Here is a 16,340-nt window from a genome sequence, read left to right as displayed (position 1 = left end):
CCTAAACCGAAATAACAGAACCATTGGGAGGGTTTTGTAAAGAACCTTGGCCAGCACCGTATGGCCACAAAGGAGAAACTTCATGTTATTTTCTGATGAAAAATACCTTCCTTGTTCTCATCCTAAACAAATAGATTGAATAATTATTTTTACATAAGTAATTTATTTGTGGTGAGGAAAGAAATGAGTGCTACATCTGTATTTCATAAGTATATTTTTAATTGAATTATGACAACAGATACCAGTGATTAACTGATATAATTATAAAAATATTTATAAGTTACAGTGGTAAAGACCTTTTTGAGTTGGTTTTGGTATAATTCTCTATCGGGGTTTTAGGTTCTGTTCATGAGTTTGGAAGGAGATACTGCTAGAAAATTGCTGCTATTATGCACATTTAGCTGATAAGATATTTGAAGCTCTAGATTTTTAACTACACTTGTACTCATTTTTGCGTAAGCTAGTTAATATGCTACTTCCTTTGTAATGTCTAAAATCATCTCTCATTTCAGTTACTTTTTATATTTTATTAAATAATTTGAATTAAAATAAGTCACTTTATGTTTGTTCATTCCTGTAGGAAGATATAAAATCGTTAACGGCTCATGTAATTGAAAATTACTGGAAGGCACTGGAAGATGTAGACTATGTGCAGACATTCAAAGGACTGAAACTACGATTTGAGCAACAAAGGGAAAGACAGGATAATCCAAAACTTGACAGGTAAAATGCACTAAATATTCTTATTAGTATATAAGTGTTATAACTCTGTTTTGGGAATATTGGTGAGTTGTTCTGCAATAATGGGAAATTAAATAATTTAGACTCCTGCTTGCATCTTGGGCATTGTTGAATTTACCTGATTAAAAATGTGATTCCCAGATGTGTTGCTTCAAACTCTTGATCAGCTTTCAGCTAACATTAGTTGCTGGACCCCCAGTAATAATGCTAAGTTGTCATATCCTAAACTTATGTACACTGTTGCGATGAGGCTGGAAGCCTATCAAGTATCAGAAATTTGTTTGCTTAAATAATTCATTTCCATTGTTTAATGTGAAAGATTGTTCAGTTGTGAATTATCATTCAGTGGATTTTTCCTCCAAAAATTCACATCAGATTTCCTTTTATTATAGGTAGCTGTGGGAGTAGATATTTCAATCTCTGCCAAAATGACTGAGAAATAGAATGTACAAAGAAATTGTCAGAGGATGTTTTTTTTATCACTGTTAGGTTTGCTGATGGAGTAAAAACCGATCTGATGCAACACTTGAATCACTTTTGTTTGCCAGAGCGGAAGTTCCCTTCCTTAGTACACAGCAGTTACCAAAGGTTGAAAGGTTAGGGTGTATAAAAATAGGAAGTTTAAGACTTTTTACTCCTGTTTGTTTTTGGCAAATGATACTACTTCTATATGTCATTTCATTAAAACAAAATGGACTGCTTGCATAAATAGATGAGTTAATCTTCAGAATTGTTAGCAAGACCTGTTCTTGTTGTCTTGAACTAGTTTGAAAGCACATTAAAAAAGTAATCCTGATCAGTCAAACAAGGACATCTTGAAATTTCAGACTTCTGAGTTATTTCCTGCCACAAGATTTCTTAACCAGTATTTAAATGTGAGATTACTGCACAATTAAAATTAGGGTATAATCGCTGGTTGGGCACATTCAAGAGTATGCATTAGATCTGCAATTTTGAGTACTAATGTTTTACAGGTGAGATGTTGTTATTTTGTCTTGTGTCAGCTAAGCTTGTCACTTACCTGTTAAATTCAGTACAATGGTTACATTAATGCACGTGTTGGAAAGAGCACCCAGCTACTTCCTTTAGTAATTTCCATCCGGTTTAGGAAGTAAAACATTAGTCTTAGCTTGGCTTTAAGTTGAGCTAAGTGATTTGTGTATAGTTATGCTGCATGAGTTTATCCAACAGAAAATTATAGCTTCAAGAGCTTTGTAGCTCAACCAGACCAGTTTTTGCCTTCTTCCTACATCTTGTTTAGTGACTGCACAAGCCCTGTCACAGTCCACATAATTTCTGAAATGAAAACCTAAAAATATTAAAATGCAAAAATAGCAAGAATCTGTTCACACACTCTAGTAAAGAATAGCTCAGTAAGGAAGGAGGCCAAAAATTTTGTTGATGTGGGCCACAAAAGTGTTCGGAAGAGTGCCACTTAAGTGCAGTTTTGCACTATTAAGAGAACTTGAATTTAAATGAAGTGTAAAATCATGCAGTATGTATACATCCAGATGATCATTTTGGCAACCAGATTGTTCAGAATTAGATTTATTTTTAAAAGTACATTTAGCGTTCTTTTTTAATACCTTGTAATTTCCTGATTTTTCCCTTCTGGCTTTTTCCTGCAGTCAGTAATGCAAGATTTTTTCGATGAATAGAATAAACCTAGATTGTATTATTAAAATTTTGATTCCAGTAACAGACACTTTATAATAAACATTAAATCTCAGACTTACAGTGTGGACAGTAAATTTTGAAGAAGCACTACAGGAAATTTGTCAAAGGTTTCAGGCTTTTGTTGGAAATTGACTGTTAGAATCAACATCTGGCAATGATTCTATGTTCTTCAGGGTGCACATCACTGTCCCTCTTCCTCCAAGGCCGTAATACTGCTTCTGTAAGAAAAAAAGGAAGGTGGAGCCAAGATAGACCAACACCGATAATAGATCAAATGGGGAGGGTCAGGTAGCACTTTGTGTCCAGGGCTCTGAAGAATGGAAGATGCTGATAGTGACCAAAAGTTGTAATAAGTGGAAACTGGAGTCATTTCAAGTTAGACTGGCGGATGAGGAGGTTGTGTGCTGGTTTTTTTTCCTTTTTCTTAAACACATTGGACCCTAGATACTGATGAGTTATAAAGTATTTTCAGGAAGAAAAAAAATAAAAATCTATAGTTTCCAAACTCTTTGGTTTGCAACTTTTTATTTACCTGTGCAAACTGTTAGTCCAAGCCTGAATGCAACACAGTTTTGGACAGAGTAGTCTGAATGTGCTATGAGCAGAATTGTACTTTGATTCTTTATAAATAATGTTTTTAATGATATTTGCATTGAAAATACAAATATTCACATTACAGATTGATTTGCTGGTATTTTTATTGTTCTCTAATACTAGTATCTGTAAGCTGTCACTGTAAATGTTGAGTAGAAGTTTTATTATTAATATGAGTTGGTTTTTGAATCAGAAATTTTAAACTTACTGTTTGGCAGCATGCGGTCCATTTTGAGAAACCATAGATACAGAAGGGATGCAAGAACCCTGGAGGATGAGGAGGAAATGTGGTTTAATACTGATGAAGATGATATGGAAGATGGAGAGGCAGTGGTGCCCCCTTCTGACAAAACTAAAAATGATGAAGATATTATGGACCCTATCAGTAAATTCATGGAAAGGAAAAAATGTAAGTGATAAGAGTAATGCCATATGGCTCATGCAGAAGCTATAACTTGCATTCTGTAGTCCTACTGCAGTGAAGGATTAGCATATATTTATTCTGAAGTTCTTAGATTTTGCAGTTGTGACACCAAGTTGTTAGACCACCCCTTCAAAACAGGTTTTGTTGTCTTTAAAAGCAGCATGATGCAAAATATTGTTACAGATTTCTTTAAGCATTTGAAAGGCAATCTTAGCTGATAGTCAAGTTTTCCTGTGTTTTATTCAGGTTTATAATTCAAAATTTTCTATGTAAACGTTCAGGTGATTTCATTGGTAGAATAAAATTGTCCATTCCTGGCCAGTGACAACATCTGGTAGCTAGTATAGTAGTATGAGAAAAAAAAGTCTATGATTACTCACTTTACCAAGCAGTACACAAAGTGCTGAGCCTTTTCCCACACAGTAAAGTGATATGTAATTAAATATTTTGCTAAATAATACTGCTCTACTTTTGCATATTTTTTTGTTTATTTTTTTCTCTCCAGTAAAAGAGAGTGAAGAAAAGGAAGTTCTTCTGAAAACTAACCTTTCAGGTCGTCAGAGCCCAAGTTTCAAGCTTTCCTTTTCCAGTGGTACAAAATCTAACCTTACCAGCCAGTCATCTGCAAGCAATCTGCCTGGGTCCCCAGGGTCACCTGGATCTCCAGGGTCCCCTGGGTCTCCAGGATCAGTTTCTAAAAGCACATCTCAGATGGCAGCTATCACAACTAAGGTAACTCTGAATGAATGTAGATTGAATTAACTGTTACAGACTAGGGATTTGCATTATCATCTCCCAAGTTTGAGTGAATTCTGATAGGTTATGCGATAATGGACCATCTGGTTTGTGTGTACATTTTGTCCGATTTTTAGCATTTTTAAGGAGATATGACATGTATATAAAAAGAAGAAATAACAGCTCTTTTAATGCCCAAACTCTTGAAGTATGAGCCATAGCACTAGCTGCTGTTTGCAGTGATATTTATGTTGAAATACAGACGACACTTTACTTTTGTTGAATTGCACAGGGTATTTGGCAGGTAGAAATACAGAAATACTTTGGAAACATTGCCAAATTTTCACAGTATCACACAGTATCACACAGTATCACAGTATCACAGTATGTTAGAGATTGGAAGGGACCTCAAAAGATCATCTAGTCCAATCCCCCTGCCAGAGCAGGAACACCTAAATAAGGTTACATAGGAATGTGTCCAGGCGGGTTTTGAATGTCTCCAGAGAAGGAGACTCCACAACCCCCCTGGGCAGCCTGTTCCAGTGTTCTGTCACTCTCACTGAGAAGAAGTTTCTTCTCAAGTTTAAGTGGAACCTCTTGTGTTCCAGTTTATACCCATTACCCCTTGTCCTATCATTGTTTGCCACTGAGAAGAGCCTGGCTCCATCCTCATGACACTCCCCCTTTATATATTTATATACACTAATAAGGTCCCCCCGCAGTCTCCTCTTCTCCAAACTATAGAGACCCAGCTCCCTCAGCCTTTCCTCATAAGGGAGATGCTCCACTCCAAAGTGCACTTGTAATGTCATTATAAAGCAACATTATTTTCTCAGAAAAGCAGCAATGGTAAATTGCCTACTTAATAACTTAATGCCCATTAAATAACTTCTTGGATTCCCACCACCCCCATTGAGAAGTTCTGCTGTTACCATTTTTAATATTGTTCAGAATGATGCAACAGGCACATATGAAAGAAATAACTTGTATTTTGTAGCAGTGGTTTCTGTTGCCAAAATGTAAACAATTTTTAATACCTAGCATGACTTTTTTTATCTTTTGCAATAACATATAGTTTTGGGTTGGAACATATTGAAGTAGAAGAAGAAATCCTGTTTAAAAGAGTCACTATAAACTTGCAGTGAATATCCCAAACCAGCATTTTTTATATATTTTAGAACACTGGTTGGATTTTATTGTATTTTTGGCTAAAGCTCTATTTAAACTTATTTAAGTCAAGGAGATAGAGTGATTGGTGTTTTCTCAGCACCAGGGGACAGATAAGGTAGTGTTCTTACAGTGTAGTTCAGGTAATGAGAATTTACTTTCATAACAAGAAAGGCCAGGTTTGTTATCTCAGATCTCACACAGCCTTGGAACAACTCTGTTCACCTAACTTCTAGTAAAGGTAAATGATATTCTAGGGCTTTTCTTTATTATAGTCAAACATAGTTTAAGAGTTTATTTGGATTACCTTCTGCTGACGACACCTGAATAAGAAGAGTTTGGCTGATGGAAGAACTAAGGATTACATCTTCTAAATCCTTCTGTGGGGAAGGGAAGCAGATTTATTTTATTTATGGGGGAAAAAAAAAGAGTTAGTCAAGCACTTTTCAAAAGGGATAGAATTGGCTTAGAGTTTAGTTCATTCTGTTCCATATTTCTGCTGGAGGCTTGTTCTTTCCAAAACAGTAATTCATTGATTCTGAAATGGGGTCTGCATATGGAGCATATTGCATATAGTATTGGCTCCAAAATTTCAAGTCGTGGTAGTAAAAGAAAAATGTACATTGAATATGCAGTGCAGTGAAAAACATTCATGGATTCAGGCATAAGCTACCTCTTGGCAGTAAAATTTACACTGTTCATGAACGTGCTACAGCTGCATACCAGAAACAGTGTTGAAATTGGGTTTTTTGTTCGTTATCTGATCTTGTTATGTGTAGTATATTCAGTGTTATGTTGTGACTGTACAGAATGTATGTAACTGTTTATCAAGTTGTATTTGGGTAGCCATTTGGCTGAAATTTTCTGGTTTGGATATTTATCATTAGACACCTGAATAAGTAATATGATCTTGCAGTAAAGTACCAGTAACTGCCGTTGCAGTCAAATGCTGGTCAAGCTTCAGAAAGTAAAACGTACTGTAGTTGGAGGAAATTCTAGAAGTTTGTGTCACTTCTTCATGGGTCCACAGCTGCCTGCTCTTAAAATTTGTGTTTGTTTGCAATACAAGGTATTTTTTAATATTACTGGGTATGTTTTCATTTTCAGCTGCCAAGTTTTTACATTCTGTAACCCATACACCTCATTCAATTACATTACACAAAAAAATTATGTAAGTTACTATGCATTTAAACTAGCTTTTGTTGGGACAGACTGTGCTCTAAAAGTATCGTCATTCAGAAATTCAAATTGAAGGATACTCTTTGTTTGTTTCTGAGATGCCTCTAGATTGCTCGTTGCTGCATTCAGCCGTGCTCCTTAAAAAAAGATTTAAATCTTTACAGATAGAGCTGCAGTGGCATTTAGAAAAACTAAGTAGATTTTTGGACTTCTTAAATTTCAACTGGAAATAATTCCATCCAGTTAGATAGGTGAAAGCCCATTTTGGATTTATTCATTTAAGCATTTTTCAGACAATTCTTCCTGAAGGATTTATTATTGTTCTGCTTCATTTTATTCAAAACTTCCTGAATCAGTATACTTACGGTAATATTCCGTGCAGACATCATTTTCCAATACAAATGTGAGTATGTGCAAATATTTTCTTAATTGTAGTAATTGTGTCTGTCTTTGTAGGGAGGCCTTGTTGGGCTTGTAGATTATCCTGATGATGATGAAGAGGATGATGAAGATGAAGATAAAGAGGAAACATTACCTTTGTCAAAGAAAGCAAAGCTTGAGTCATCATAATGGCAACTGCGGAAGAACATTACTAGTTGGGGGAAGGATCTTTTTTCCAAAAACAAAACAAAACCACAGCAAAGCAGCAATCTTTTGTGAACTACTGTGTGTGACACAGATCAACCTATACAAATGGATTTCTGCCAATCAAGTGCCAATTCAAAGGAGCAGAAGGAGGGGAAATACTTCGTTTAGGGGAAAGACTTACGCCTTTGAGCTCTCCAGCTTGGACCACACGTTGCCCTTTTCTCAGGGAAGGAAATGGAAAACAAAACAAAAACAAAAAAAGCCAACAGGGCAGGAGTTTTGTTAGTGGAACTCTGCATTGGCTGGTCAGTTGCTACAATCAGAATATGCTTTCTTGGACCATGTATGAGACTTCTGAAGAAGAGGTGGTTTTTTGCGCTAATTCTTCACTAGTTAAGAATGCCAGCAGTTTCTTTGTATAAAAGAGACCTGCCTTTGAAATCGTACATTCTGAACATTTTACTCAAGCTACAACAGGTTTTAAAAACCTCTACGGGGGAGGGCCGAATATAAAGTTTCCTCTTTTTTTTTTTTTTTTTTTTTTTTAATCTGTTCCCTTTGCCCTTTAAACTGCAGAATTTTTTTTGGAGGTGAGGGATTTGTTTGTCCCTTCTTGATTAAAGATTGAGTGGAATTCTAGATGTGGTCACTTTTGTGTCAGAATTTTTTTTTGCCCCCCTGAGTGTATGCTTAGTTGTTGAGTATATATTTGGGACCATTAAAATTTTTTGATGTAATATAATCTCACTGTTGTGCTGGTACCTGTTTCACCCTGTGTAATTTTGTTCTGCATCACAGTTCTTAATATGTTTAGGATTTTATGGAAGATGGTATAGTTTTTATTGGGAAAAAAAAAAAACACCTCTTACCACAATGTGCATAAAAGCAATACTATTTTGTGACTAAATATTTTATATTAATTTTACATCAGCAACTGTCAAGAAAAATTTCAGGGAAATAGGAATAAAAAAGTTTAAACCTATAAATATGAAATTAGTATTCCAAAGAGACTTTGAAATTTCATAACTCAGAACAATGGTGGTAGACTAACTCATCAAAATGCAAGATGGATGATTTAGGAATATATTGACTCATTTGACTTACAAAAATAAAAAAGAATTAATTAAAGCTGAAGGAAAATGGCATTAGTGGTATTTTTTTAAAACCTCTGATTCCCTTTGGAATACCAGTTTTAGTGAATCAAAGATGGTTGTAGAATAAAGTCTTTACAAGGATACCATCTTTTGAAATTTATTCCAGTAATTGAAAAAGAACAATTAAACTTTGGGTCTAACTCAGTGATGACATTCTTCCCCCTTTTTCCAAAAATCTAAATAGTTATTAATTTGAAACTAAATGTTATATCTTGCCACCTTACTGCACTTACAGAAGATAGCTTGAAGGAGAGTTTATTCAGTTCCTTTGCAAACAGGAAAGCCTTTCTTAGGTGTACTTTCAGGAGTTTATTCCTTTTGGGCATTCAAAGCACCAGTGTTGCAACAATTGTGATGTTACACGTTCATGTATCACGTACAAGTAGAAGTGAGAGAAATGAAAACCTGAGGCTGGATCATATGTGATTGCACCCCAATTCAGATTAGCACTTTGTTTCTGAAAATTGTGTTTTGCATGGCAGATTCTGGGCCAACTACAGAAGTCAATACCTTTGCGCTGGGACATTATTAATACATGTTAGTAATTTCAGATTTAAATAACAGCGTGCACTAGGGAAATATTAGCCACCTTTTCCTCAAGACATTAATTTGAAATCACTTACCAAGGTTGAGTTTTTATAGTGTGTTTGAAATGTCTGTGACAGGGCAGTTCTCAGCAGTAAATTTTACAGAGAAGGCAAGAGATGAGCACTTGGTCACTACAAGATCTGATACAATTTTCTGCTGCAGTATGAGAGCCCCTGTGATGTCTCAACAATCTGCCTGAAACCTTTGGTGTCAGATCAGGTATCATGACAAGGAAATCTGAAATCTTGCAGGTTTTCGTAATTAGCCTGGATTTAAATCCTTCCCAAGCTGTCAGACTTTCCTCAAGCATAAAGGTTTCAAAATTCATCCATCTTCGTGTCCTCCAGCTATATTTCAGGAAGGCATTCTTCTGGTTTGGTTGAAGGAACATTTTTTGTTAATGTGTTTTTGTGTTCCTTCAGCTGTTGAGTGTTTGATCTTGTAATGTGTGATGTTGCAGTCTTCTAATCTTTCACACACTTTCATGATACTTGTAGGGAGTCTGGGATTTTGGACTTTCAGTACCTGAAGCATGGCGTTTAAACAGAAGAAATGCTGTCCTTAAGTTACTGGGTTGGGTCAAAATAATAATGGAAATAGGTCTGGTTTTGAACTTTCTATATTTTTATGAAGCTCTAAAGGACTGGTAAAGTACTAAACTGCACATCTTTTAATACTGTCTGACTTGTAGTCAGATCATCAGTTGTCTTCCCAAGTACCTAATGCTTGTGGCCTGACAGGACATATCTACACTTTGATGGAAGTTGGAAGTAGCCAGGAAGTAGGTGAGTTGGGAACAGTGGTGGGTATGCTATTCCCAGTGACTCTCACTTTTGTATTCATGGAAATTTTGAAATATATTTCAGGGGAAAAAAAGGAAATAGTGGGATTGTGAGAAGTGATAGATGGAAAAAAAAAAAAGGTATGAGTTAAGATGTAGAAAAAATATGTTACAAAACAGTGTTCTTTCTAGACCTTTCTCTGGGCTGCTGGGTTTTTTTATTCTTAGTTTTAAAACAATTTGTCCACATCCCAAGAGAGCTGGGTGGATATTGTATTAAAGATGGCTCAGTTGTCTTAATTGTGTTTTAACTGTATCCTCAAGTATGGTTTACAGGGTAAACCCTTAAGAATCATACAGGTAAGATAAAATGTGCTAGAATCATCAGTGCAGGTCCCTATAATCCTTCAGTGGCTGAAAAACTTGATGCTGGTTACTCTGATACACATTGCCCAACCCTTAGCCTTGCTTCACTGGGGATACCAGACAAAAGCATATGGAGTACCTGGTCCCTTACACTAATGACAGTAATTCCTGGTAATCTGGAATATTTTCAGATTTTCTTTCAGTGCACACAGAGGGCAGCTGCATTCAGGTAACAGTGCATATCACTAAAAAAACAGATCTCCTGTGTCATGAGGGTGGGAGGATCTGAAAGCTGGTATATCTAACAGAAGTTGCCTCTAAAATTTACCTGTCTGTACTATATTTACTTGGTAAACAGACTGTTCATCCATCTCTCACAGCCCTCGCAGGTGAGATGTCATGTTCTCGTGGAATTGTCAGGTAGACCCAATCCTTTAACATACCAAGGATGAACCTGTTCAGATGGGTTTTGACTGTGTTTTAACATCTCTGCAAATTTCAGAAACAGGTAAGAATCTGTTCTCATATTGCTACTGTGGCTCCATGAAGGAACTAGCTACCTTTCAACCCAGCACAAGTTACTCTGGTTGCCTTGCTCAGTTATGTTTTCTGGCACCTGTAGAGTTGCTACAGAAGGTTAGCATTACCTTTACTGGCCGTTCTACAGCTGCAGAGATGTCCTGGAGCAGTGCTGTCTGTGCTGGAGCAAGTAGTAGTGCAGTTGCCCTGCATTGAGGAGATCAAGACCCATTCCAGATAAGCTGTGGAAGTAGAATACCTGATGAGTTACTGCATGTGCTCACCCAATTCACCTCTACAGTGACTTTACAGTCATGACATCTATGAAACACCGGTGTTATAATGCAAATAACAATTCTTTCCAGCATCTGTAATTGAAAAATAATCTCACTTCAAAAAGAGTGATCCAAGCCAATGTGACTGAAAGTTTCTGTTCACATCAACTGTCTCTAATCTTAAACTTCGACATAATTCAACTAGAATCAAAGCCACCTACCGTGTTTCAGCATGTTAAGTCAGTGCACACAATACATAAACCACTGATGACCAATTTTTACCATATTCTTGTAAAACAGCTATCTAACCCCTTTGGGGCTACCACTGGACAACCTTACCTTTGTGCCTTCTGTCACAACCCCTCAAAACTGGAGTCTTTCATTTCATTAGTTCCTCAAATTCTTAAAGTTCTTCCCACATCTGTCTTGATTGTCACACAAGAGTGAATTTGGGGTGCTGTTTGAGCAGGTAGAACAGACACAAGTTTCCCCATTCCCCACGTTGTTCACTGTTCCAAGAAATGGCAACCCTCTTGGTGTAAGTGATGGTCCCTGCCCTGCTGTCATCTCCCTTCCTGCTGAGGCTCTGTTAACTTCTCCTCCTTGTAATGTTTTCCTTGCATGTGAATTGACACCTCAGCTTTAGCCAGACTAAGTACTTTGACAAGTTGCTTGTAAAATTTTCGGTTGTGGTTGCGTAATTTATACCAAGTCCCAATGTCATCAGTATAGATACTCATACACTCCTGTACAACTAAAATGCCAAAACAGCAATCTGAAGAATGAACATGCCCTAAAGCACTGGATCACATTCTGTTGTTATTAGGACATTTGCCAGTGATTATTGATAGGGATTGACACTGATGATTTGAAAATATTTTCAAATCATCAATACTAAATCTTTAACATAATCAAAACATGTTCCGTTTGATACATTTTGGTTCTTCCTATGCTTTCCTTTTTATCTTTAGAGTAGCCAGTAGCCATCCCTAGTGTGGTCCTATTGATGCTTCAGTTCACCTCATGAATCTCAATTAATGCTGATGGTGTAGTTCTCCTGCCAAAGAGAAACTGAGGAATGTGCATGGCAATGGTCTGTGCCTTGGTGAGAAACCAAGCTTTTGGATAACATCCCCAAACCTTTACACAATTACTGTGGTCCTTCAGTAACCATCTTCTCAACAGACCAGGCCCTATCATGCATTTGAAACCTACAGGACACCTTCCCCTCTCTGCTGCTGCTTCAGATGACATCTTTCACGATTTGCTGGACATGTAGTTCCCACACTCCTGCACCTAAGCTCACTGCTTTAGATTACCACAACCACCCTTTGTTTCTAGCACCTCTTTAGCTTATGAGTTTAATTTAAATGGATTTGTTCTCTTTCAGGCCTATGAGGATTCTTCTGCTGCTATAGCACTCATTGCTTTTCCAAAGCTTTAAGTCAAGGAGGTTATGCCATCGGTGCTGTGTTTGCCTGGGATGCGAGTACTCCTCTCTTGCTTTCAAGTTCATGCAAAGAGCCATAAACCACTGCTGCCCCTTCATGTTCTCTCCTTATCTTTTGCACAGTATTAGTTTATTGTTTGCCACATGTATTTGACTCTGTATTTATTTTCTGTAGATTCAGATGTTTATGAAACATTCTGCCTAAACTCCTTCCTTCTGTTTTAGATTCTGTATTATGTTAATCTTGTCAGGAGCCTACACAGCTGGCTTAAATTTCAGTGAACATTCTGCCCTCCCTCACAGGTTAATGCTAGGTTTTGTGAGAGTTTCTCTCAACATTTTCTTTCAGATGCCAGCCACAGAGACTCTCTAAATCACCAGCATCCCTGCCCACATTCAGATTGATCTAAGGCATGTAAGCAAATACTTCTGGGTTTTTCTTTGTGTTTTGGTTGCACATATAGTTCTGTTTCTTTTTTATTTTCATTCAAATTTATTGAACACAGTTTCTTTACCACCTTTGTCACAAACAAAATGAACAATATTGAAAACAGCATTTCAGAATCGGATATTGCAAGGAGCAAAGTGATCTTCTTGCCACCTTTTTTTTTCCTGGCACCCATTGTTTACAGCTCCAGAGTCTATTTAAAGTAAACTTGCTTCATAGATGAGAAGTTGATCTATGAACATTAGGGTCATATTTACAAGAAAGCTGCCTCAGGACAGTCCCAAGCAAAGGAGGAGGAAAAGGCCTTTCCTGATTACCATGAGTTTAAACTCCTGTATTGTAACCTTGAGAATTCTGTTATTCCCATCCCTCAGCAACTTACACTTCAGACAGCAGATGAATGGTGGAGCTTTGTTGATGGTTGTAATCGTTGCTAGGGGACAGTCTGAGGGAGGTGAATCATGCCATTTACAGTCAGCCTAAAGGGACATTTGGAAATGCTTGAGCTTAGAAATTTCCTTCTGTGGTCTGTGTTGCTGAGAGTCGAGTGCTTCATGGCTGTGAAGAGTGCTTTACAAATACACACGATGATAATGGAGGCATGAAACATCCTCATGTCTTTAGATGCTTATACCTTTGTATGTGTTTCAAATGGGTGTTCTGGTGCTTCTTCTTTAAGAACTGTGCTTTTAGTTAAAAGCTGACTGCAAATGGTATGGAAAGAAAGTTGTGGATCACATTAAAATTAAATACTACAATTGCATGCACATATTTGGATCTGAACTTCCTTGAACTATAGAATGGTTTGGGTTGGTAAGGACCTTAAGATCGTCTAGTTCTAACCCCCGCCATGAACAGAGAAACCTCCCTTGCTCAAGGCCCTATCCAGCCTGGCCTTTATTCACAAGCATTCATTTTGTTTTGTCTGTTGTGGGAAGGTGGGAGCTTCAGGTACCACCAGAAATGAGACCTTGACCTGTGGTGGTTTCACAAGCTATGTCCTTGGTGAAACACAAGTAAGTAAAAGTGCCCATCTGGAGAGAACAGCGAGGTGTCAGTGCACCTGGGGCTGACAGATACAGCATGGAATTGCCAAGGAAGGAAAACCCAGCCTAGGCAGTTTGGGCTTTAAGAGCCAGGGCATATGTTAGGCTCGGGCGGGCAGTCCGGCTTCCGCTAGCCATCACTGTGTACCCGAGACCGAAATCGGCAAGGGTCCGGGGCAAGCCTGGCTTGTGCCTCTGCAGATCAGTGGGGTTTTACCGACCCGCAGCGCTCTTGCTTGGCCAGCTTGAAGCGTGCAGCTCTGAACCGCCGTGAGACTTAAGCAACTCGCTCACTGCTCAGCATTTCTCAGTGTGTCTGTCTCCCACAGCCCTTCAGCCCTTCACTCTTCACCGGCTGGCTGCAGACAACCCCCCTCCCCCAGCGCTTCGATTCCCCCTTGTCAATACAACCCGAAGGAGTTTATCAGTATTTTACACACTGCGCCAGCGGTGGGGCTTTTCAAGACAAGACAAAATACTCTTTCCCTCTGTTGTTTTGCTTTCCGCACCAGAGCCGAGAGGGCACCCGAGTAACCCCACCTCCTCTCAATGCCGGCATCACCGGCTGCGGCCGCCAGAGGGCGCCGGGGACCCGCGCGCCGAGGCCAGACCCCATCCCAAGTCCGTTCCCAGCCCCGTCCCCATCCCGGACCCCGCTCCTGCGGCTGCATCTCCAGCTCCCGCTATGCTGCTGCTACAGAGACTAAATGTTTTCTGTAGCGCAGGCAGTTACGTTGTCAGAACTCCATAGCATCCCCAGGAGCATTTCCTGGATAAGAAGTTTGGGCTTTACCATTGTGCTCAATGATGTGCCCCCTTTGCCCCTTTCAATTACCTCACTACCGACAACTGTTGCTTCACTTCAGGGGTCTGCAGAGGCGTGCTGCTACAAAGGACTCTCATCTAGGTTGTGAAAGAGGGGAAAGCATTCTTGCATTTGTAATCTGTCCTCTCTGAAGGGCACTATTTTTCAAAAATTCTTTCTTTTGGCTGTACTTCCACTAGACCAGGTTGCTCAAAGCCCTGTACAGCCTAGCCTTGAACACTTCCAGGGATGGGATATCCATAACTTCTCTAGGCAACTTGTGCCAGTGTCTCGCAGGGAGGAATTTCTTCCTAATGTCTAATCTAAATCTACCCTCTGCCATCTTAAAACCATTCCCCCTTCTCCTATCACTACAAGCCCTTGTAAAAAGTCCCTTTTCAGCTGTCTTGTAGGCCCCCTTTAGACACTAGTAGGCTGCTCTAAGGTCTCTCCAGAGTTTTCTCCAGGCTGAATAAGCCCAACTCTCCCAGCCTGTCTTCATAGCAGAAGTGCTCCTGCCTTCTTCACGTCCCCTCCTCTGGACTCCAACAGGTCCATGTCCTTCTTATGTCAGAGGCCCCAGAGCTGAACTCAGCACTGCAGGGGGGGATGTGTCTCACAAGCATGGAGTAGAGAAGTAGAGTGGAGACTACATCCATGAAAACCAGCAAACTATCGAATGAGAACCATAGCAAAACCCAACCTCACTATGTAGCACCAGGCACGGAACAGTTCAGCTTTATGACTTAAAGGTATTTCCTCAAAATCTGATTCTGGGATGGAGCACTCATCATTTGTACCTCCTGAAAGTTATTTTTTTTCCCTTACTAAAACCAGGACGAGTCCTGTTCCCCTGCAGCAGGTTGTGCCTCCCGCTCTTCCCGGCGCTCTGCGGTTCGAGTTGTTGTGGTGATGTGAGGGGCTGATTCTACCGCTTCGAGACACACCTCCAACAGCCGCCGCAGCACTTCGCCCGTACTTTCGTGCTTTTTAACGCACAAACTTGCACACCGCGCGTAGCGCTCTGCGCTTGCGTCGTTTCCCGGCAGCGGAACGGGTAGGGGGAGCGCAGGTGTAACCGGCCGGGCCGCGGGGCAATGAGGCATAGCCGCGGGGAAGCGGAACCAGTCCCACCCCCCGCCGGGCCCTGCTGCAGACGGGAGAAGGCGCCGCCGTCCCCCCTGTCCCTTCCCCCCAGGCTATGCGACGGGCGGGTGCAGCAAGCACAGGCAGTTCGCCCCAGCTTCGCACCGCGTTCTGCCCGCGCTAGCCCCCTCCCTCCCTCCCTCACCCGCGGCCGCCCAGGGGCGCCGTCCATTGGCCAGCACCGACCCTCTCCGAGCCTCTCATTCGCGGCGGGCCGTGCCCGTCACGGCGCTGCCGGGGCCCGGGTCTAATTGCCGGGTCAGGGCGCGCCTCGCCACAGGTACCGTCGGGGCCGCCGGAGTGGAGTTTCGGCTGCACCGTCTCTGGGAGCTGCCCAGAGCAGCCTCGTGGAAGCTTTGCGCTTCCACTTCTGGCCGTGGACGGCTGTTGCCCTTCGCCTCACTCTCTCGGCGCTGCTCGCTCCTGTCCGGGCCGCCCCTCCTGCAGCTGCGGGGCGAGCTCGGCGGGAGAAGAGCAGCCTGTTGCTGCTGGGAGGAGGGACCGGAGCGGCGGCGGGCGGTCCTGAGTCTCCCCCCTGCGCGGGGCGGGGGAGCGATGAGCCGCGCATTGTTTCCCCTGTAGGCAGCGCCCGGCGGGCAGCGGGGCGGCGGGCCATGGGCTCAGCGCTTTTGTCTCCTGAGTGAGCTGGACGCGCTC

At 40.6% G+C, this 16,340-nt stretch overlaps 1 protein-coding gene across 7 annotated transcripts in view; it reads left to right on the top strand.

Annotated features, from left to right (window-relative positions):
- PPP4R3A (protein phosphatase 4 regulatory subunit 3A) overlaps positions 1-8,414 on the top strand; it is a 47,118-nt gene extending 38,704 nt beyond the window's left edge. For 2 of the 7 annotated variants that reach the window (XM_080617497.1, XM_080617496.1), the window contains 4 exons: positions 581-723; positions 3,231-3,421; positions 3,942-4,168; positions 6,974-8,413. In XM_080617497.1, the coding sequence (XP_080473623.1) occupies positions 581-723; positions 3,231-3,421; positions 3,942-4,168; positions 6,974-7,087 (675 nt within the window). In that variant the 3' untranslated portion in view covers positions 7,088-8,413. Of the gene's footprint in view, positions 1-580; positions 724-2,591; positions 2,815-3,230; positions 3,422-3,941; positions 4,169-6,973 lie in introns of those variants that run through there. The other 5 variants (XM_080617498.1, XM_080617499.1, XM_080617500.1 and 2 more) reach the window with 4 other exon arrangements.
- Positions 8,415-16,340: the final 7,926 nt, after the last annotated feature.

Source organism: Psittacula echo, assembly GCF_963264785.1.
Source record: "Psittacula echo genome assembly, chromosome: 5".
Taxonomy (NCBI): Eukaryota; Metazoa; Chordata; class Aves; order Psittaciformes; family Psittacidae; genus Psittacula; species Psittacula echo.
This window is presented reverse-complemented; position numbering and strand designations above follow the sequence as displayed.